At 36.0% G+C, this 20,271-nt stretch overlaps 1 protein-coding gene across 1 annotated transcript in view; it reads right to left on the bottom strand.

Annotated features, from left to right (window-relative positions):
- LOC128020353 (unconventional myosin-XVI-like) overlaps positions 1–20,271 on the bottom strand; it is a 124,548-nt gene that overhangs the window by 63,764 nt on the left and 40,513 nt on the right. Inside the window, exons 3-5 of the mRNA XM_052607183.1 lie at positions 18,230–18,300; positions 14,371–14,514; positions 933–1,041 (exon numbers count right to left, since the gene is read on the bottom strand). Of these exons, the coding sequence (XP_052463143.1) occupies positions 933–1,041; positions 14,371–14,514; positions 18,230–18,300 (324 nt within the window). The remainder of the gene's footprint in view (positions 1–932; positions 1,042–14,370; positions 14,515–18,229; positions 18,301–20,271) is intronic.

The following is a 20,271-nucleotide window of genomic DNA, read 5'->3' as shown; positions in this document are numbered from 1 at the left end:
GGGGCCTAAAGTGTACCAAGAAAACACCCCCCACACCATTACACCCCCACCACCAGCCTGCACAGTGGTAACAAGGCATGATGGATCCATGTTCTCCTTCTGTTTATGCCAAATTCTGACTCTACCATCTGAATGTCTCAACAGAAATTGAGACTCATCCGACCAGGCAACATTTTTCCAGTCTTCAACGGTCCAACTTTGGTGAGCTTGTGCAAATTGTAGCCTCTTTTTCCTATTTATAGTGGAGATGAGTGGTACCCGGTGGGGTCTTCTGCTGTTGTAGCCCATCCGTCTCAAGGTTGTGTGTGTTGTGGCTTCACCAATGCTTTGCTGCATACCTCGGTTGTAACGAGTGGTTATTTCAGTCAAAGTTGCTCTTCTATCAGCTTGAATCAGTCGGCCCATTCTCCTCTGACCTCTAGCATCAACAAGGCATTTTCTCCCACAGGACTGCCGCATACTGGATGTTTTTCCCTTTTCACACCATTCTTTGTAAACCCTAGAAATGGTTGTGCGTGAAAATCCCAGTAACTGAGCAGATTGTGAAATACTCAGACCGACAACCAACAACCATGCCACGCTCAAAATGGATTAAATCACCTTTTTTTCCCGTTCTGACATTCAGTTTGGAGTTCAGGAGATTGTCTTGACCAGGACCACACTCCTGAATGCATTGAAGCAACTGCCATGTGATTGGTTGATTAGATAATTGCATTAATGAGAAATTGAACAGGTGTTCCTAATATTCCTTTAGGTGAGTATATATATATATATATGCACACAAACACACTGTAAGTTATCAATGGTACAATTATAATAATATAATAAAATAATAGTAATAATATAAATCTCCAGGTCTCCAGGTCCTAGTTATGCATTTGTTTAGTCATACAAACTGGTCAATAAGGAACCAAATGAATGAAGGACCCTACCATTCTCCTCCAGGTGTCTGATGAGGATGTAGCTGCTTTCCGTCCCCTCTGTGGTGTAGTCGAGTGGAACGTTCCCGTTCACATCCTGCAGGAGCACATTGACTCCAGCCTTCAGACGAGGAGAGGGGGAGGGGGAGACGGCAGTGAGATAAAGCAAAACAAGACCTAAACAAATGGAGTCCCTCTCGTGCCATTCATCAGTCTGTAATCAATGATAAACTATGGCCAATTATCACACTTTCCCAGCCTTCCCCGGGAACCCGAGCACAGCGAAGAGCTACATTCACAGAAAATAGTGTGTAATAGTTAACTAACTCATTAAGATATTAATGAAAAACTAGACAGAGGACATCAAATAAACTAGGAAGAACTGCACCATTGCATTACAAATCCAGCCATGAGCGTATTCAGAGCGGGGAGGTCGTATCAATCAGAGAGCTGCACGGGTCCGATTTTGTAAATCCGCACCCGCCCGTACCTGCAATGTTTAAAACCACATCCGACCCGTTTTCCGACAGCAACACTAATTAAAATCCGCACCCGACCCGCTTAAAATAGAACCGACACCCGACCCGCAGCCGAAATCAAATCAGTTAAGCCAATCACATTAGACACACTTTTTTCGAATTTTATTGCCAGGTCATACAGAAGCTATTTATGGAAAACTCTTTTTAAAAGATATTCGTTTTTTATAATTTGTATCTTAATTTTGATCAGTGTTTTAACTATATATATATATAGGCCTATATATGAACGGAAAACAAAAACAACGGAAAAAAAAAACAGCTGGCTGATCTAAACGTCTGTTAACTATGACTCATGCAGCCGTTCGCGCCGTGGTGATTTTTAATTTTTTTTTAAGTGGAACGCCTATTTTTACGTTTGCACGTGACTGTTTTGAACCCGTGTTTAGACCCGTGTTTCCCTGTGTCCGACCCGACCCGCACCCGTATCCGACACAGTTGGATATTTTTCACCCGACCCCGTGCAGGACTCTAGTGTCAATCTTGCATTGAGGTTAGCAGGAGGTTAATAAATGTATTAATTAACATTAACAATCAGCAGCTCCTCTGTCTGTGTGTGTGTGAATTGATTATGCAGGGTCAATGTGAAGGAGATGATGGTGTGATACGGATGTGTCTGCTCAACCTCTCGTACTGAGAGAAGAGCTGATGAAGATGTCAGCATCACCTCCTCCGATCGACAAACTGCACCGTGTCCTTTGAGACACTTTAAGAGTCCTGAATACTAAACAACCAGCACACACATCGAGTTACAAACTTACCATTCACCTCACTGCAAACTAAATTATCAGTGTGAGAAATACATTTATATACATGTTTTATAAAGTCAGTAGTAATAATATAATATAATATAATATAATATAATATAATATAATATAATATAATATAATATAATATAATATAATATAATAAAAGTTTGGGGTCAGTTTTTTTTTTCTTTTTCTTTTTTTTTTTATTGAGAAAAAAAATGTATTATGCTCACCAGGGCCTGTATTTATTGATTAGAAATATAGTAAAAATAATATTGTGAAATTGTATTGTTTATATTACATCATATTTAATTTTTAAAATATATTATCTATACAAGTAATTAAAAAGAAGTAGATATATTAATACATTTATGAACTAATGAAAAACCTGCCATTAGTGCTAAATAAATAAATAATCTGACCCAAACTTTTCAACAATATAATATAATATAATATAATATAATATAATATAATATAATATAATATAATATTTTTTATAAAACATAAAATGCACTGCAAGTAATTAAAAATAAGTTAATATATTAATACATTTATGGCCCAATGCCATATTTTAGTCGTTTTCTAATATACCTACAGTATATACCTATAGATCTAACCATAAGAAACCGCAGTTATGAATGAGACGCATACTGACCAGGTCCGCAGGACTGCATTGAAAACTCTGTTTGTGTCTGAGACAAGAACTGGCAACTAAAAGAGTGATCATCATGGGTTAGACAACAGTCATAAAGTCTGTTATAGCTTTTTAGTCCACTAATTTGAGCGCAGCACACGGGGTTAACAGGCTGACCTCCAGGATAACTAGTCTTGTGTTATGATGAATAGCGTTAGTTATTAATTTACCCTGACAGAAAAGCTTTAAAATGATCTGCAATGTTTCATGGGATAAGTGTTGACATGCAGCGGTGCAAGAGCAGGAGACGCGTGTTTAACCTTCACCATGTTGCCTATTGATCCACTCCACTTTCTTTTTCATTCGCTTTCATTTAGAGATATTTTGGTGCAAGCAAGGTCACACGGAGGAGCCGAGGGATTTGCTCACACACACACACACACACACTTAGTAGAGTTCAGCTCAGGTGTGCTTCAGAGGTCACAGTAACTGAACCTGACAGTACAGAGACAGGAGCAACGAACCATGTCAACAAAGGAGAAACAGATTAAACATCCTCCCTCCATCCTCCCTGACTCCATCCTCTGACTGCACTGAAACAAGGACAATCACATCACATCTTCATGATCATGAGAGCTCAAAACAAAGCAGTTAGTGATATCCGGTTCGCGAACGAATCATCTGATCTTTTTGAACCAGTTCACCAAATCGAACTGAATCATTTTAAACAGTTTGCGTCTCCAATACGCATTAATCCACAAATGACTTAAGCTGTTAACTTTTTTAATGTGGCTGACACTCGGAAGTGTCAGGGGAAGTCGTGGCCTAATGATTAGAGAGTAGGATTCGCAATCGAAAGGTTTTGTGGGTGGTGGGAGTGCATGTACAGCTCTCTCTCCACCTTCATTACCTTGACTTAGGTGCCTTTGAGCAAAGCATCGAACCCCCTACTGCCATATTTGGCTGACTGTCACGTCACTTCACTCCCTCGGAGTTAAAACAAACCAATATCCCGGAGTAATTAATTTACTCAAACAGTACACTGACTGAACTGCTGTGAAGAGAGAACTGAAGATGAAGTTCTATTTGATGGATTCTATTGGTGGGATGTAATATGGCAGATGGCATACAATAAAACAACAGTAATTCCTATTGGAATAATTCCAAAAACCAAAAGGAATTTTGTAATGGTTTAATGGAAACTAAGAATTTCTGCTTATATATATATATATATTTTGTAGTGGTGGGCCATTATCGGCGTTAACGTGCTGCGTTAACAGGAGACTCTTATCGGGGATAAAAAAAAAAAATATCGCCGTTAATCTATTTTCAAAGTTGGGTTGGGAGCTGGGTCTATACTACGCGAGCGATGATGACTTTCACCTTGATATTTTAGCATGGATGTATACTTAACCGAATCTGTAGGGGGCGAGAACGAGTCTTTGAACCTGTGTGTATGCCTACTATGAAATTACCACATCAAACGTGACGTGCTAACATGGATGCAGCTAAGATGCCGCTGGGTTTGCTTCAGGGAAATAATTGTTTTTTTTAAAGAAGCTTCCCAATGGAAACCTCGACAAGACGCACGCCTGTTTCACACATACAGTGACACACTGGCTGCATCGCGTTTTCTGTGTCTTTACACACCAGAATGGTGCCTGACGCGGCGCCGGTGCGCTGCTGCTTGCTTTAGTGACCTAGAGGGAGACCGCCGACAAACCAGGCTCATGTCTTCACGACAACAATATCTATACTTCATGTTGAGCATAAATATAAAACCTACTGATAAAGCACACCGTCAACAGTCTTTAATGGCAAAATAGACTATGTTTGACAGGTGCAATATATCTGAATTTGTCAACCTATAGACTTTCAAACATCAAAATGTCATTAATTAATATGCATGTTTTTTTAGCAGGGTAATGATACTCATACTGTGCTGCACATTATTGACAATATTGAGCTAAAGCTTGACTTTGCAAATTTAAAATCGCAAATCAGATTGCAAATTGCAATCTGTATAAATAAATAAATAAATAAAAATTAGCAATTAGATATTTTCCCCATATTGCACAGCCCTACTATCCAGTGTAGACTGCCTCAAGCTGTTGCATGATATACGGACTTTGAAATTGCATACTGTCCAGCAGGTACTATATTTGGTTTGAAACTTACTTTGGGACGGTTTAAAAAGTACATTCTCCATAGTATGAATTTGTATAATATGAATGAAATTGGAATCTTGAATGTTGCTCCTGTCATTTGAATGTCACCAGCATCAGTCACCAGCATCAGTTGCGTAGCTTCACTGCCATTCTCTGCAATCCTCTCTTGTGGCCACATGGGATTGTACAGTATATAGTAGATAGTAGTCTTGGGTTCGACTCCAACTAAGTTGAGTTCTAGTCAAGAGTCTTTAACTGAGTCAGACTCGAGTCCGAGTCCAACTAAACACTGATGTTTGTCAGTATGTTTGAACTTTTCGGGGTGGATTGGTGAATAGTACCTGAAGAGCAGAAAATGCACCTATTATCTCTGTTTGTGGCTGTGTGTTTTGTGTTAGTTTTATACGATGGGGGGTTAGACCTTAGTCAGGGTAGAAGGCATTTAGTATTCTTTCTTGGACGAACATTAAATGAGGCTGTGAGATAGGCCTAGTCTTTACAATGGCACATACCATGTATAAAAGCCCTACATCTCATTTTTATAACTCTTATTCATTTCCAGTTAATAAATTACATTGTGTGAGGAATAATCAATGTCAATAATTGATATAACACAACTGCACAATACCACTAATTAAATAGTATTTAAAGGTTTCTTTTTTTCAGATATGTCTATATAGCATAGGCTACTACAGAAATAACCTACTACAGACATTTAATTAAGTAATAAAAAAAAAATACTGTACAGTATTCACGGTGTGCATTAAAAATAAATGATTCTTATTACTTAAGTTACTAAGAGCAGTGAGTGAATTTCTCATTTTCTTTTGTTGTTTGATTAATATTAATGACACAGTTGGCAGCAGCAGGTTTATGCTGCTGTCATTTTAAGACCTGATGCACGAATCAAATATTTTTGAATCCGTATTTCTCTGCATTTACATGAATGCTCTCAAAGACTAGCGTTTTGACATAACTTTTAATGTACTGGAGTGTGTAGCATTCGTCCACTGAGAGGTGCTTTCTGTTAGCACGCTTTGGGTGTGTGTGCTCACAGAAACCCGGCAGATTTCAAGTACTGACAGGATGTAAAAAAAAAAACATGCAAATGCTCAATGCAGCAGGTTCATGTTAGCTATTCATATTCACCGCAATGAATTAAAGAAAGCTGCTTGGTTTGAGTGACTTCTGTGCGAGCTGTGCTTCATACATTGCTACACTATTGACAATAGACAATGGACTTTTTTGTCTGTGAAATTTGACCAGTTTTGATCAATTTCACCAATGTAATTTGATCGTGTTTATATGAAAACGTGGGCACTGATATGTTAATGCATTGACAATAATGACGATTTCTGATTGAATGACTGTTTTGCAGCTTAGTTTCTGTTAATGGTTAAAGACTGGGGAGAGGGCAGCTGAAATATAAAGTAAGTCTACAGCTGCATCAAAAGCACATCCTGTGTGAGGTGTGACATTCAGAAAATGGACAAAATCTAAATCAAATATATGCTAAGAGGTAACTGATGGAAAATAACTGATGGTATTTTTCCAAATAACATCAATGGATAATAATACTATGCATTATAAAATCATGTTTAGTTGGAAAAGCAGCAAGGAAAATCCTTTTTTCCCCCATGACGTCAATTTAATATAGGTTTGTTTCTTCAGGAAGTAATCCTCATATGACTAAGCTAATGAACCCTTACCTAATGCAGTTCTTACCTAAATGAAATAAAAAGACAAGTCTGTGATTGGCAGCCTAACATCCTAAAATCATCCTAGTACCTCCTAAATCCTGACTCTGACTAATCCAAAAAATAGGTCGTCATGATCCAGTTTTGGAAGCAAAATGCAGTAATATATGGAGGAAGGAGAGAGAGCTAGCCTGTAGTATGAGTGTGTGTGGTGTGTGGGAGATTCAGACCTAAAGTGCTGCATATTGCACAGCAGAGATAAGAGCATTAACAGTCGAGACAACGCAGCACAATATGAGAAAAAAACTGAAACAGAGACGCTGAAATATAAAACTGTTTGCATTATAAAACCAGCATAATAGTCAAGAAAATGTGGCATCAGGTTTTAGAAACATAGCAAGAACATACTCCAGTCAAATTTAACCCCAAAAATCAAAAGAAAGAAACGAGTAATTCTATTTTGGATGATGAAAATGAATCCCATTAAGATTTTTATTGTATTTTGCACTGTGAAATTACTTTCATGATAATATATACAGATTATAAACTACTTTGTAGTGTTTGTATTATCTTTAAATTATGCTGATAAATAAATGAATGAATGAATGAATAAATAAATAAATAAATAAATAAGTGTAAATAACACTTAAAACATTATAATAAAATGTACATTTTACAGCATTTATTATTCTAAGTTAATACTTATAAATGTACTACTTATTAATTTATGCAATTGTAAAAGTTACAAAAATTACTATATTTTTATAAGCATTTTGAACCGGATTTTTACAATGATAATAAAAAAAAAAACACTTTGAAACAATAATGGTCATGAGGAAAAAAAAAACTGATCGTCTGAAAAACAGGCTTAACATACCTTTTGAAAAATATAAAAATTGAATGTATTTTTATTATTATCGTTATTTTGGATTGAATAATTTGCATGTATTTGTGAGATTCATCTGTAGAGAGCTCATCAGCTGAAAACTGGAATTGCATTTATAGAGATCGTTTACTAGTGGACTGCATGTACTGCAACCAGTGTTAAATGAAGCAAAAGACACAGCAAGGCTGCTGAAAAGTAAAAGAGAGATCGAAAACGTGTAACCATAGCAACGGAGACTACCCTGTCTCCAGAAGGGTGACTCACCCGCGGGCACAGATTTTTTTTTTTTTTTTATCTCAATAACATTCAAAAGCCAAACAGAGTGTTGCATTAATTAACAATATTTCTGACACACAGCTAATCAAACAATGGCATGTCAGTCTGGCTTAACCTTGTCAATCATATTGCCTTGAATATAGAAATTAAGGGATCTTCAGAGTCACAGATGGAATAAGTGCGTGAGAGAGAGAGAGAGAGAGAGAGAGAGAGAGAGAGAGAGAGAGAGGGGGGATCACGTCTTCATGCAGTTAAGTCCTTACACTATACCTGCCATACGAGAGCTCTTCGCACACTGACTTGCATACTTTTATGTAAATGAAGCTTACTTTTAGAAAAATTCATTCATATAGTGCCAAGCACTGGTTCACACACAAACACACACACACAGCCAGGGGCGTCGCTCGGCCCTTTTTAGGGGGGCTTCAGCCCCCCTAAACTTATGCCCAGCCCCCCTAAAAAATTATTTGATTAATTAATTAGTGATCGCTTCAGTCCCCTTAAAAAACTCATTTGAAACTGTGGCAAGCTGCATCAAGTTCCGGCTCCTCCCCTGATCTGAGTCTGCACGGATTCAGCGCGTTTTTCAATCCACAGGGGCGCCGAGCAGAGCGAACATCAGAGAGTACAAGGTGTGTGTGTGCGTGTGTGTGTGCGTGTGTTCTCGCATCCAATACCAATACGTCTTCGCTGCGTTCACCTTCAGCCTTTATCACGGTGGGACAGTTGTTTTTTCTTCCAACAAAAATGAAGCGATTAACACCCATGAAAACATACTTTAGAAAACGATCATGATTTATTTTAATTTACTTTTCAAAATTCAAAACATATTATTGTGTATTTCGGCATTACATTATGCAGCCCTTCACAGAAATGATTAAAGACACACATCATTGTCTGAAAGCACTAAATGTCACAGAGAGAGAAACATCATGTGGAGTTATTTTGTTTTGTATTATTAAATATGATTTTGTATTAAGTAATAATGAATCATTAGTGTATCATGATACATATATTAGAGTAAGAGTAAAGGGATCCGTTTTTTTTTTTTTTAAGTAATTGATTTATAGAAGTGGCAAATTGATAATGGTGTTATTTTTAATAAATAGAAATAAATATAGAACAGATTAAACATATTGTCAATAGACAATTACATTAATACATGTTTTGTCTATATTCTTAATGAATATTAGCTGGTTAGTTAAATGATTTGAAATGAAATAAATGTTCAGGGGCTGACTTGATGTATAACCAACCGTATTGTTGATTATAAAGGCTAAAAAGCTAAAAATTAATAATAATAATAATAATAAAATATAATAATTTATTTTTCATTGTAGATGGATATACAACATTTTTTTGTCGTGCAGGAGTAGGTCTGCAAATGAGCAACAGTCAGGTGAGAATAGAACAGACAGCCTCACACACACACACACACACACACACACAATACCACTGTGTTCCCAAGATTCATTGCAGTCATTGAACCTTTATGTTGTTTTAATTTTCTGCCAATTTCCACATACATTTCATAAGAAAAAATGGTATCATCAAAGGATAAACATGAATGTCCTAATACTGAATCAGGAAGTCTTTATTGTAAAAATCTACATTCCCAATTCAAAATTTTCCAGTGACTGGTCACATCTAAAAAACTGTATTAGTTTTTTTTTACAGTGTTATATATGGCTCAGTCAGTACTCCTACTCCCATATATGAAATACAGGGAATACAATGGAATAGTGGATTGCAATAAGGTTAGTAGTATACAACCCTACCCTAATAGTCAAATATAATTTTTTAATCATACCCTTATTGGGGGCTGAGCCCCCCTAAAATTAAAATCTTAGAATCGCCCCTGCACACAGCTGTTGTGAGTACTATCAAAGTGCAATGGCACAGTTCACATGAAGATGCTCAAACACTTTCTCCCGCAAACACACAGAAACACACAGACACAAAGCAGGTCATGTTGTAGCTGGAATAAACTAAAAAATATTAACCTCAATTTAGAGAAGTATCACAGACTTTTGTCTTCTGCCAACTGTATACAAACACAAATGCTTAAAAATGTACATTGGGCCATTCACAAAGAATAAGCTTTTTCATTCCATTATGCAGCTTTTCCACTGTTTTTCTATGTAAACATATGTTAGAAAGACTGACTGATGTCTGACTGTCAAATCAAACTACAATTTTATTTTATTTGGATGCGTTTAATTATGCTGGATCTTAGTGCAGCTTTTGATCGTATAGATCATGGTCTCCTTATTTAACTTTTAGATCTTGTTGTGGGTCTGAGTGGGATGGTTTTAAAATGTTTTTCCTATTTGATGGGACAATCCTTTTTTAGTGAGGGTTGGGGAATTTTCTTCCTCTTCAGTTTCCATTGACTGTAGAATACCTCAGGGATCCATTTTAGGACCGATTCTGTTTTTCACTATTTCGGTTTCCTTTAGGCTTTATTCTTAAGATGTCTTATCTTTATGCTGATGATATTCAGATTTATTCTCATATAAGATCTGGAAGATCACCTTCTCATTCATCTCGGTTGTTATGTCTTAAGGCGGTAAAGTGCTGGTTAGAGAACTTCTCTAAGAGTAAATCTGATGTAATCATTTCTGGGCCAAATAAGGTTGACTGTGACTAACAATGTGTTAGATACATGGACAACTAATGTGCAGTCCCAAATAAGAAATATGGGTGTAATTTTTGACTCTGCTCTAACATTTGATCATCTGATTAAATGTGTGGTCAAAATTTGCTTCTTTCAGTTCAGGACTATTGCAAAAATGAAATCCTTTTTTTCTGGTGCCAACCTTGAGATTCTCCGATTCATGCATTTATCTTCTCCCGTTTTAACTACTGTAATGCACTTTATTTCAAAATTGCAATTGGTCCAAAATGCAGCCGAGAGGCTCCTTATTAGTACAAAGAAAAGGGAGCATATTACTCCAGTTTTGGAAAAGCTGCATTGGCTTCCGGTTAATATTCAGTATAAGCTGTTGCTGTACATTTTTAAAGCGGACCATGATATGGCCCCAGAATATATTACAGACTTGATTCATTTGAACTCTGGTAGATCTCAAAAGATCATGTTATTTTCATCATGTTATGTTGCTGTACAGTCCTTTGGTCTACTTTGTAGTTGAATGGGCTCTATAAATGAAGTAGACCTGAGACTTGAGTAGTAGTAGTAGTAGAAAGTGTATTTTTGTCCAGTATTCCTAAAGGGGCTCTGTGATTGAAGTAAGCTGGCAGGCACACATGCTTTGCTGCTTCACGCTCCACTGAAAATCAGGTCGAAAGTGGTCTGGAGTCAGACATGCACTGAAAAGTGGAGCAGGTAAAGCTAGTGTCTCCGCAGCACACGTTCAGAATAACAATAACCAGATGATGGTTTTCTTCTGGATATCAGAGTGTATTTTCCAAGGAGATACTAAGATTGTGATCTGTACTTCCACCTGAGGTCTAGAAGCAGGAAATATGGCAGCACGTGTGATCCGTGAGCTGGCAGAGCTTCCATTTTCTTTTGATAATAATACAATGATTCAGTCATCAATATGAAGGATGAAGAAGCTCACTGGATGAGGAACAGCTTGTGTAGGAATCATTGTAAACGTATTAGGATTGAAGGGGGCGAATATCTTCCCCTGCTGTGTTCTTTTTAGATTCTCTTCAGAGATAAATGCACTGATTCATAGTCTGTTTACACCCCAAAGCTCCTAATTTGTGGAGAATTTGCTGTTGAATGACAAATTAATGGTATAAATGTCCGTTCTCTCCACTATTTCTCTAAGCCAGTTTTAGATTCTATAAAGTTGCTCTATTTTCCTGCAGTGCATCATTGCAATGTTTACAGCCGATTTTCAGTTGTATGCCTCAATTATATTGTCATTGGGAAATCCGAGGGAGGCAATGCACGACTCAACAGCCTGCTGATTTAACGGTCTTTCCAACTCTACAGAAACATCTAACAAGTTTAATACAATCGCTGACAGTCAATCTCAAACTTTTTCCTTGCAAATTCATAAGCCACAAATTGCAAATGTCATTAAGTTTTACATTTCACAGAGGATGCCACGCGTTGGGCACCACATCAGTGACAGAAAGTTTGAGAGTAATGTCACAACCAGTCATTCAGTCTCACTCTTCCATGTTTTATCAGTGAGAAACCAAATACAAAGCATATTTGATGAATATGACCTAGTATTTGATGGCCTATCAGTGCCCGTAGCAAACAGGATACATCCGCATTCTGTGTGGCACAGGAGCCAATGAGCAGACATAATGTTGAGATTATTCTTTCCACTCTAACATTTGGAGTAGAAATGATCCTTAGAAAAGACAATCTTTGAACTCACAGTATTAAAAATAACCTAGATATATCTGTTACTTTGAGTTTCCTCTGACACACACGCTGTGAACTTTTGCCTGGCACAACAGTGTGAAGAACAACAGTGACACACATGTGCCTTAACTCTCTGTGAATCCGAAGGGGAGTCAGTATGTGTGTTCTGGGTAAGCCCACACAATATATCAAAAATAAATCTAAAGCACAAAATGGCAGAGTTTCAAAATTGCAAAGGAGCTTGGTTCATGGTAAATGTTGCTCGACACAAACTCAATCTCTGCATGTCGCTCATAAAAATGAATTTGGGAATGCAAAGTGAATCTGTTGCCAGCAAAAGATAAGCTGTTAAGTCTCACTGCAGTTGTCTGCCAAAATAAAAGATCAGTGGATTACACTTTGAGAAAAATATATGCAATTAAGAAATTAGGATGCAAATATTAGCATTGTAATTTTACAGCTGTATATATATATACAGTACAACAGTATTGCACAGTAATATTTTTAATACTTTATTGTAATAATAATAATAAAGATTTCTTCTTGATTACTAAAATGTCTGATATGTCTATGAAATATGTTAAGTAACAAGTTTTTGTCTGAAATTGTTAACCCCTAAGAGGATTGTTTGCACCTGAAATATTTTTTCCATACACATACACACACACACACACACACACACACGTTTGTTTTTGTGAAAAGTGGGGACATCCCATAGGCGTAATGGTTTTTATAATGTAGAAACTGTATATTCGATCGCCCTTCACCAACCCTACCCCTAACCCTAACCCTCACAGGAAACTTTATGCATTTTTACTTTCTCAAAAAAACTCATTCTGTATGATTTATAAGCGTTTGAAATATGGGGACATGGGTTATGTCCTCATAAGTCACCCTCTCCTTGTAATACCTGTGTCATACCCATGTTATTATACAGAGTTGTGTCCTGATATATCACAAAAACATGCCCACAAACACATATAGATTCCTGAATTCATAAGTCACATTTTGGAAGTGAAAAGAGTTGTAAATAGTATTTGAAGTTGACTTAAAATAGTGACAGTTAAGAAATAATGCATATTTGCCCATAAAAAAAAATACATTGTATCAGGGTAAGTTAAATCAGCTGTGTTTTAGTTTGGAGGATTTGCAGTGTTTATTTGTGGTAAAGGATGCAATCTGACATGACTGCGCTGACTGAACACCACCTGTCTAAAGACACAGAGCCTGATCCTGCCTCGATCTGTCAGCACTGTGGAGGATTACGCTCAACTGATCTGGCATGTCTGACATATGACAGAACTTTACTCTAAGCTGTGTTAGCAGGATTCCCTCCTGCAGGAGAGCCGTGCATGTTCAGTTCAATTCACATTTATTTCTACAACACCTTTTCTATAACACCTAATGCACATTGCTTCAAAGCAGCTTCGCAGAAAAATGCATGTCCCTAACATTACAGTTAATAAACCAGAAGTGACTGTGTCAAGAGAAAATAGTATGAGGTATACGAGTCTTCACCAATCCCCTTCTGGAACTTGATACACATGTAACTTTAAAGGTACAGTTCTGTCATGATTTATTCACCTTCATGCTTTTGTAAATCTATACGAGTTACTTTCATCCATAGAGAAAATTATTTATTTTCTTATCTGTAGCTCCAAAGTGCTTTTTGGTGACATACTTGCCAATCACAAAGACTGCCAGAAAGGATGGACACATTTTCTCTTTCCTACATCTGTGTGTTACTCAGATGCACTTGGAAACACACATTCACATATCAAGGCTGGTCAGAGGTGTGGTGTGTTATATTCTGAATACCCTGGTGAGAGAGTGCAGGGAGGAAGGCATGTTTTTCATCTCTTGCATCTTATTTTTGCTTTCATCGTTTAGCACACAAACCTTTTAATCGTCACACATATGACACAACTGAAAACAAATACAAATTCTCCTGGAACCCCAGTAGAACACTTGACCAGTGCAATTTATTTCCAGTGTTGGCCAAAGAAGTCTGCAAAACTTAAGATTAATCATTAATATTTTTGCCAGAGTTTTCCAGAAGTTGTGCGTTTTTGCTATTTGTTATTTTGCTATGGACTGAAAGACACAAAACTCAAATGTTGATTTGATGTCTGTGTGTATGGTTTATTTCTCACCAGCAGCAGCAGTAACACCATATCTGCGTGATCGCAGGCACAGGCCACATGCAGAGCGGTCCACAGGTCCTCATCCTGCAGGTTGACATTCAGTCCTTTCTCTATCAAAATCTCTGCTGCGAACACATTGTCATGGCGGGCACACTGCAGAGACAAAAGCAAAAGTGGATACAGACATGCAGCATTCCCAGTCACAGAGGAGCAAGAGGACTGCAGTTGTTGTCTTACAGAAACCTCAATCCTCCCATGATTTCTACAAAACAACAACAACAACAACAACAACAACTATTAAGCAGCTCAACTGTTTATAACTGGACTGAGATATAGATATATATATATATATATATATATATATATATATATATATATATATATATATATATATATATATATATATATATATATAAGTATCGAAACATTTATCACTGATCATGTGACAATGAAGTAGGGCTGTAGCTATCGAATATATTTTACTAATCGAGTATTCTACCAAAAATTCCATCGAGTAATCAGATAAAATGTGTTTTTGCTTAAAGTGCAATATTAATTATGCAAGATAAAATAAGACTCCTGGGTCTCTTAAAATGAACAACTCAGGTTCCTTTTTTTAGATTTTTTTTTTATTATTATTATTATATTTTAAGTGCATAGAATGCAATGCATACATCAAAATTAAACATTTAATTATTACATTGTTTCTCTGTCTGTACTTGTACTGTGAACAATGACAATAAAATTGACAGATGAATTAAGTGCATTTAAGTGCCATTCAGTTGGGGTTTTAAATAAAGCATTTTCTGAGATGCACATTAAACATAAAACATTAATTTAATTTATCTTTTAATTATTGAAAATTAACTTAACTTTTTGGTAAACAAAGGGGATTTACTATAAAAAATAAAACATGGAAGAAATGTTGTGTGATTAAACCTTTAAAAAAATGTTTAGATTTTTTTTTTTTTTTTTTTTTTTTTTTTGTAGTAGGCTATGTGCATTCTGCTGAACAATAGTCTTTAACCGGACTTTTATTTTGGCGGGTTGACATACCTTTACAGTTCTGTGTATGTGATGTGACGCTAGTTTTACTCAAATCAAACGATCAAATGCTCATGAAGTGACTGTCAGAGCAGTTCTGGAGATGTTGTTCATGTGTTCACTTCCTAATTTAGTGAGAAGGCAGATGCTGAAATCACCGCGAGCGTCACACGCGCTTCCGTGTGTGTGATAAAAGGAACTCGCGCTTCTGCTCCATTCATTAACAGAGACACGCAGAACATGCAGGATTCACATTTAAACAGATTGTTCTGGCTTAATATTTACATATATTAGTCCATATCGTGATTTGATGTAAGTGCAATGACCTATTTTTGATTAATTCATTCAAAATTTGGCAAATTCGATGCCATTCCACGTTAAATTGTAAATTCCGTTTTTATGACTGGATTCCACGATTCCCGCATCGCGGAAATCATAGGGCCTTACTTGTGGTATGCCAGCTCTATCTTGCAATGAACACACGCCACGACATTCTCTTTACGTTTGCCCACGTCCTCAAATCAAAACACTGCTGACTCCTTGCAGTATGCGATTTCGGACGCAGCACTTTGTTTCTCCTTCCGCTTTGTGGGTGAAGTAAACGAAGGTGCGAAAGAACCTGGCGTGAGATTTAAAATAAATTAAAAGAGGCTTCGAGGCAGAGGAATTTGCCTCGATCATTTTTTGTAATCGAGTTACTCAAGTTACTCGAGGAATCGTTTCAGCCCTACAATGAAGACTAGAGTAATTGGTGATGAAAAATCAGCTTTGTAATCACAGGGATATATCACATTTTACCATAAGAAAAGATTGTTCCAAAATGCGATAAACACCATTTTGTGTTATTTTTAAATAGTTTCCGCCAAAATCAGTATTGTATCTGGTCAGTATTGAAAAGTCAATTTTTTATTTTATTCAAACAGAAAATAATTTTTATTATTATTATTATTATTAAAATAGTTATTATAAATAGTAATAATAGTTAACAAAATTACTGTTTTACTGTACGTTTTTAATAAAACAGAGCCATTTAAAATGTAAAATGCTACCTTAAGCATCAGAGACTATTTTCAAAACATCTAAAAATCTTCTGAATGCCAAACTTTCGAATGGCTGGGTAACCGTTTGTTTTATATGTGTGTTCATCAATCATTTTTAAACACTGCAATAATTTTTTGTGGATCACGTTCATTGTTTCAGTAATTTAATGAACTACACCTCTGGTTACTCTGATAGAAAACCTGTATAAACCTGGGAAAAACCAACTTCATGCATCCACTAAAATTTGACACTAGTTGATTAAAAGTCATTAACAAACTTTCAGAGTGCTTTACTGAATGAGTGCATTAACTTTATTCAGACATTATTTCGCTAATCTAATGCGCATTTATTGAGACATTTCAATTAATTAAAACGATTTAGCTCTTTTCACATTAGATAATTACATTAATTGCAGAGAGGCACAGTTTGATTTTTGGCAGAGGTGTAATAATCAAAACTGTAATTAAAAATTTATTTTATATATTGCATTACATATGAATGGTTGATTTCATATGCTGCACCATTAAAAAATATATATTGTTTGGTGTCTGATCATCTCCTAGAGAGTGCCAAGACTTAATTAAACTGTATCCAATTACCGCTAGATTGGTTTCTGTTTAGCTGTACTGTACTCTGGCAAACTCTTTGAAAGTATTTACATCTCTGTGCTCACAAAACTGACAAAAATGTAGTCATCCATCTTGCTTGAGTGCAGTGCTCACACACCGGACTGGGTCTATTAAAGTCAGTGACACTGAATGGTTTCAAACGTTTCCCAAAGCTACAATAAACCAACTAAAGGGAGTGTAATGGACACCCACCATTTAGTTGGTGAACAGGCATTGAACAGAACATGCCTGTGTCATAAATAAACAAGCATTGTCAAATAAAGGAAAAATAATTAATAACTGCTTTAGTCCTCCTAAGCTTTATAAAAAAAAAAAAAAAGTTATACACTGGGTGTGCAGTCATATCTGACCAAGAACCATAAGAGGGCAGGAGTTTGGGTCATTTAGATCTTATTTGTGTAAATGTATCCACTTTTAAAACTCCACTACAGTAAAACAAAATATTAAAAAGAAAGAAAGTAAAGAAAATGAGAATTTATCATTAATTTGTCCCAGACTGCTGCCATCTGATGAAATAAATTAATAATAGCATGTAAAAATAACATCAGGCCGAAATCATGTTGTGACAACAATGGTCTGTAAATGCAATGTTGTCTATGTTTCCACCTTCTGTGAAATAATTATAATATCTATTATTTGGTAAGTTAATTAAATTATTTGGTAATGCTTACAGTTTGTTACTTCCATTAATTTACATTCTCCTTTACAATCTTTTACACTTTGGATGTTTTATAGTGTCAACCCTTCATTTCTGTGTGTTTGTTTAACATTGAGTTTGATATTTCGCTCAATATGTTTTTCAAATTGCTCAGCATTAGGGTCTTTCCCATTAATATCCAATGGCTGACAGTTATGAATGACTCAGACTGAGGAAACCATTACGTGTCTGTGTGTGTGTGTGTGTGTGTGTGTATAACTGAACAGCTAATAAGGGATAATACAAAATGTGTCGCCCAGGTGTGGCTTAAATTTCCAAACAAAATTTAAAGTCAGAACATATTATATATTATTTCTTTAAAATAAGACCACATAATATTTTGTAGAGGACCTAAAAGGAACTGCGTTTTGGGACATTGATTGGAAGCAGTGTATGACAGCTCAAGAGGCAACGTGCATGTAGCTGAATTTGTCAGAGCTTGTCCTTATGTTCTTACCAGATGGAGCAGAGATCCTCCTGAGGAAATCACTGTGTTCAGGTCAGCTCCCTCCTTCAGCAGCCTCAGCACTGGAACAAAAGAAAAAGCAATGAGGGATGAATATATTTGCAAAATGAACACTTCTCAGCGACCCTCTCTGCACACAAACTCATAGTGAGGAAATATGATGAATTATTACAGTCCCTACAGACACAAATGTGGGCTCGGTTCCAAAACCTAGTGTGCTGCCTAGCTGTCTACTGCCTACAAATAAACACCAACCTTGTAAGGCCACATTCTTACGGAAATGGAACTTCACAAGTGACTGATTTATAACACTACAGTACATCAAACAAACTGTGCTATTCAAAAATTGGTTTGGTGTTAGCATGTTGCTAAGCTAACCAACATATGCATACAAACACAGGATTAATAATAATAATAATAATAATAATAATAATTAAAGCTGCAAGCAGCCTTTCCGGGGCCAAGCCCTTATTGCTCTTTGGCTTGTAAGGGTTTTTCCAGTAACTTTTCCAGCACTTTTCCTGAACAGATAGATTCAGAATTACAGATAGGGTGAAATCAGAAGGTCTGATGAGAACGAACACAGAATGAAGTTACAAAAAACACACTTATTTTTGATCCCATTTTAAGAAACTTTAGTACAGCTCTTACCCATGTAATAAAGGAATTGAAATGACAACTTTATACCCAATTTTAAACTTCCCATACAGGATTCTAACCCACAACTGGAATGGTTTAGGATTCATGATATGGGGTTTAGCAACTTGCGCCACTCAGAGGACATTAATTAAGGACTTAAAAAGTAGAGGCTTCAGTGAAAGAATAAGTACACAAAATCATGTTAACTAAAAATCTAAATGGCGGACACATGGTTCATTCAGAATGTGTGAGAAAACACATTTCCAATTAAATGGGAAGGATTAATGTGAGTATTATCTAGGTAAAAATAATCCAAGTGACAATTCACAGCTTTATAAATGTTGAGAGAAAGAGTCAAATATCTATTTATCTGGGTTATAGGTAAGTCAGAATGTATCAGTACTGAAGGTTAATAGTTCAGTGCTTATAGTAGTAAATATTTTTATTGTAACAGTTAAAAGTTCATTGTACTGCTGAAACAATTGAATTAACAAGACAATGTATCTGGAATGTGGAAATCACAGTCTTTGGGTCAACTGCACGTCACTTACAACAGTAACATGTGGTTGGCCAACACATTGCAGTTCCTGAGTTCTTGGTTGGGAACAAGAAAAAAAAAGAAAGAATCTTGTTTAACCATTTTTGTGCAGCTCATTTATAATTTGACTTAAATTACACACTAGATGTTTAGACCAATAATGGAAATTTTATAGGGGACTAAAATTAAAGTCCAGGTCATACAAAAAGAGGATTAGTCGGAGTTTAAAAACAAAAAATTAAAGCAATATAAATTGAAGTACAGGTACAAAAATAGAGGACAAAAGTTAGTGTTGTATTGCATTTATTTAGAAGGAAATAAATTTGGGTGAAAAAAGGAACCATCAAAAGTAAAACATTGATAAAGAAAGCATCCTGTATAGTTGCAAAACTTAAACATTTAATCAAGTAGAAGAAAGCTTCACAATTAAATCATATTTGTACAGCAACGTATATTTCCATTACAAATTTTAGCAACTAGAAATGGGGGGAAAATAAAACATTTTAACCATTGAAAAGTAAACCCCTATAGATCTACATCTACAATTTTTTTTATTTTTTTACAAGAAAATACAAGTTATACAGGTTGTATAATCTTATCACAAGTCTATGTATCACACTTTGTTTTTTTACATGAATGTTTGGTTTCTGTTACAGGTCTTTTTTGTGGGATGAAAAGTGCAGCAGGTTCTTGTGACGATTCGGTTTCTACAATTTGAAGAAACTGTTCATCGTTTGAATGTTTGGTTTCTTTTACTGGTGTTTTTTGCGGGATAAAAAGTGCAGCAGGTTCTGGTGACAATTGAGTTTCTTCAATGTGAAGAAGTTCCTCATCAGTATCGTCGTTGGGTGTTTTT

This window comes from Carassius gibelio, chromosome A9 (assembly GCF_023724105.1).
Source record: "Carassius gibelio isolate Cgi1373 ecotype wild population from Czech Republic chromosome A9, carGib1.2-hapl.c, whole genome shotgun sequence".
In the NCBI taxonomy this organism is placed as follows: Eukaryota; Metazoa; Chordata; class Actinopteri; order Cypriniformes; family Cyprinidae; genus Carassius; species Carassius gibelio.
This window is presented reverse-complemented; position numbering and strand designations above follow the sequence as displayed.